Here is a 4,437-nt window from a genome sequence, read left to right as displayed (position 1 = left end):
GCCAGCGGAAAGGATCATTCAATACTATGGTCCAGCTACTTGGGAGCCAAACGTGGTTGGGAGGGAGCCCACCTACCTAACCAACCGCATTATTAGACTTCAGGCTGTAGTAGAGATAGTTACCAACAAAACTGCCGCAGCCCTACGCCTAATCGGGAATCAGTTGACCCAGCTACGCACCACGGTACTGCAAAACCGTTTAGCTCTTGACTACCTACTTGCTAGTGAAGGTGGAGTATGTAAGAAGTTAAATTTGTCTAATTGTTGTGTTGAAATCGATGATAACGGTGAACTGATAAAAAATTTAGCAGATGACATGGAAAAAGTAGCCCATGTCCCTGTCCAAACATGGAACGGGTGGAGCTTTGATTGGCTGACATCTTGGCTTCCTCAGTTTGGGTGGCTAAGAGGTGTGTTGCTGGCCTTTTGCTTATTAATGACAACACTTTGTTTGCTTCCCTGTATCATACCCTGCATCATGGCCCTCCTGAAACGAACTGTTCAGTCAGTCGTCAACCGTGAAATGCTTGTGCATTACCAAAAACTAGCAATCACGGACAATTACTAAAAATAGAGTTAGAAAGCATCTTGAGGGGGGAAGTTGTGGTAAAAATACATTATGACCTGGGCCTCACTTGAGTAATAGCTGTATGAGTCCCTCATGAGGCCCTCATGATCCCTTGTGTAGGAAGCACAAGGCCTAACGTCTGAGTTGTGGGTTTCTTTTTCCTTCCTGCTTGCTCTGCATTTTGTAACCGTACTTGTCTAATGCCCTGAAGTTACACTAAGGTATAAGGTTACTAAAAGACACTAACTTTGCCGCAGTTCCCCTTTTCCTCTGCGCATGCGACAGAACTTTGCCACAGTTCCCCTTTTCCTCTGCGCATGCGACAGAACTTTTTGCCGCAGTTCTGCTTTTGAAATACGCATGCACTAAACTTAACAGGAGATATTAACCAATAGCAAACTAAGCCTAGCCCATGAGATAAGACATAACAACAAGGAAATTGTGGTACTGCCAATAGTTGTATGACACGTTGTAGCCCTTTGTTTATGTAAACTATAAAAGTGTAACCCCGAGAGAAATTGGGGGGTCAACACTGCTTTGAGCATCAGCTCCTCTGTTGACATTGCTTGTGCAATCAATAAACTCATGATGGACTCACCCTGGGTGTGACTCTCTCCTTGAGGTGGAATTGGTCTAGCCTCCAGGGGCACGAAACTAGCCGTTTGGGCAACATAAGGATAAAATGAGAATTTCCAAAAGGCAAGCGAAGTTAGAAGTAGTAAAGAATACTAAAAAAAAGAACCAAAACATTCCTTAGCAATATAAATAATGGGCAATTTCCATCCCAAAATCCAGTAGAAACAGGCATATGAAATTATAGGTCCAGTTACACATATTTTTAATAAATGTAGTCAAGAGTATTACCAGAAGACTAGAGAACAGCAAATGTGGTGCTTGTAGGTAAAAAGAGGAGGGGAAATGTTATGTCCAAGTACTGGCCTGTCAGTTCAACTCAAGATGATGCAAAGCTTTAGAAGAAATGTTGAAGGAAATAATATATACAGGTATGGAAATAAATATAAAATGGGGTAAAATACAATGTGGGTTTAGCCAAGATAACACATGAAAGACTAACGTGATATTTTTTACTGACAATATAAATCATTTTCTAGACAAAGGAAAAACAGTATCTTTCATCTGTCTGGAATTTATTAAAGCATCTACAGCATAACCACATGGAACAATGAAGGAACTGACCAGCAGGAAGACAGCAACAGGAAATGCTGGAAGGGGAAGTATTGGTGGTGAAGCAGGATGATTACCAGAGCGTCTAAAGCAGAGGTGGGCAAAATTCAGCTTGCAGGCTGCATCCGGCCCGCAAAGGGATTTTTGCCCAGCCCACAATGCGGTGGCCAGACTCTATTTTCTGGCAGCCCTAGTAGCGGCAACTCCTATGACTGCCTCTTCTGGACCTGGGCACACTGGGCACACTGCCTCATAGGTGCTGACTTTTATTTTTGCCAGGGGGAGGCCTAAAATGATGCCCCTTTGCCCCCTTGTGGCATGGCTGAAGCAGAGCCAAATGGAGCCTGTGGGGGTTGCATACAGGCTGCCCACTGCAGGCTTGGGGCTTCCCACCCTGCTGCTCTTCCCCTGGGAGCCCCATGCTGGCCATACCACCATGGTGAGGTGTCCCGTGCCTGCCCAACTGCAGTGGGGGGCACAACTCTGCACCACTGCCCCATGGCTTCTGGGTGGGCAAGGGGCGCCTTGCCATGGCAGTGAGGCTGATGTGGGGCTCCCGGGGGAGGGAAGCAACCCACATCTGCCTCTGCCCTATGCACAAATCTGTGCCCCACCCCATGCATGTCCTCTTCCCTGGAGTGTGCACAGCAGCAGGTAGCCTCCCCCCACCCTCTGCCCCTTGGATAAGCCATCTGTGGCTCTGTCCTATTCCCCACCCCAGCCCCAATCCCCATGTACCGTCCTGGGTGGGCAGCTCCCCCAGGCTCAGCCCCTGTCCCACTCCCTCCCTTACCATGGGGGCCTCAATCTGCCCTCTCCCATAGATTTACCTGCAGACAGCTGGGGGAGCTGAGGCTCTTCACCACTGCCTGGGGCCGTATTCCTGGCCCCATGCAGCATGGAGCCAGGGCCCAGGGAAAAGCTGCAATCTGCTACCCACACACCCCTATGACAAGCACTGGTTCTGTAGTCAGGGACATGCAGGGAACAGATCGCGCCTCTGACCCCGACCTCAGGCTGTCACTGTCCCAAAATCCAGGCCCTGCCCGCCCACGCACCCCGCCTGAGCAACTTCCAGCTGTCCTCCATGGCCATCCACCTTTAGTCACATGAGCAGACAGCGGACTTTAGTTCGGGAATATTTTGTTATCACCTCTGCTGCTTTTGTATCATACATTTAAAAAAATTAATAACTGTAAATAAGTTAGTAGAGGACTACAAAAATACACCCACAGAAAAGAAGTCATAACCCATGAAAACTTTCTTTTTGGAATCCATTATGGATGACTACTCTTAAAAATGTATCCTTTTATTTCATTAATTGCACAAGCATCCATTTTCTGCTTGTGTGTACTAATCAAACGTTGCTCCAATACTTTGATTGGAAAGAATTCTCACTTAGGACACTTGTCAGGCCCCTTAAATACTTTAATGATCTTAGGTGTCACATACATGGGAAGTGTATGGCATGTGTGGGTCCATGCAAAGGCACATGATACATAAAGGTATTTAGGAACATGCACAGGTATATGGTAAGTGTGCATGTGTGTCTACAGGTGGACGGCACATGTGTGTCCATAAGAACTTAGGAGTTCAGTATCTGGGCCGTCTGGCCAATAGCTGATGTTCCACGAGGACCATAAAAGAAGCTCTGCAACAGGTAGTTGTTGTGAGATAATGTACCTCCTACGCTAGTTCTCGTCCCAATTCTTAACCATTGAAGATTGGCTTAAGCCCCAAATCGCAACATTTAATATTCCTTCTAACCTTTCATTTGTAGCGTTAATCACTGTAATTCTGGCTAGCTTTGTACTGAATACTAATAAACTCCTTGATGTAATAGCATCGGGTGGCAATGAGTATAATTCTCCTTTGTGCAGGAAAATATTTCTTTTTTGTGTGTGTGTGTGTCCCTTTTGGATTGGAACGGAATATCCTCCTGTTCTTACATTACCGGACAAGTGAGAAACAGGCTCCGGATCCACTTTTTCTCTACCATTGACTATTTGATAGACTTTGATCAGTATCCCTCAAATTAATTCCCTTTCTAAAATGAGCACTCCTATCTTTTTTATCTCTGTTCGTTGGAGAGCTTTTCCACATCCCTGTTCATCCTCCTCACCCCTTTTTCTGCAATACCCTTTCAGCTATAGGGCGACCAAGACTACACGAACCTCCTCGTGGATGGGGAACTACTGACCTCTATGCCCTCATTATCATTTTACGTAGGGGGCGGGGCGGGCCGGGCCGAGCGGTGATTGACAGCTCCGCGTCTCCTCCCAGAGGCCCCGCCCACCCGGCTCGGGCCTGGCGGGGGCAAAACGAACGGACAAAGGCGCATGCGCGGAGTACGGCGTGTCCCCCCCCACCCCTCTCCAGCTCGGAGCGAGCTCTTTCCGGCGCGCTGCGTGTGACGCACTCGGTCGGCGCCGGGCTGGCCGGCGGTCGGGAGAGCGGCAGGAGATGGCGGAGTATCTGGCCTCCATCTTCGGCACCGAGAAGGACAAGTCAGTGGCGGGACCCCGGCGGCGGTTGGGCTCGGGGCTCGTGACGGAGGGCGGGCAGAGCGCCTCTTCCTCAGCGCCGGTGCAGTGTGGGGAACGCATCTCGCGTTGCTCCCTAGCTCCGTGGGGGCGGGGGGGGGATCACTAGGATGTGGCTGTGGCGTGCGCCTTCCTCCCCCC

General features: G+C 48.9%; 1 protein-coding gene across 1 annotated transcript in view; it reads left to right on the top strand.

The window, feature by feature from the left end:
• Positions 1 to 4,091: 4,091 nt before the first annotated feature.
• The window catches only part of U2AF1 (U2 small nuclear RNA auxiliary factor 1), a 19,888-nt gene continuing 19,542 nt past the window's right edge, over positions 4,092 to 4,437 (top strand). The window contains exon 1 of the mRNA XM_014524274.2: positions 4,092 to 4,260. Coding sequence (XP_014379760.1) covers positions 4,217 to 4,260 — 44 coding nt within the window. The 5' untranslated portion in view covers positions 4,092 to 4,216. The remainder of the gene's footprint in view (positions 4,261 to 4,437) is intronic.

Source organism: Alligator sinensis, unplaced genomic scaffold, assembly GCF_000455745.1.
Source record: "Alligator sinensis unplaced genomic scaffold, ASM45574v1 scaffold643_2, whole genome shotgun sequence".
Taxonomy (NCBI): Eukaryota; Metazoa; Chordata; order Crocodylia; family Alligatoridae; genus Alligator; species Alligator sinensis.
Note: the sequence above shows the minus strand (reverse complement) of the source record. Positions and strands in the feature narration are given on the sequence as shown.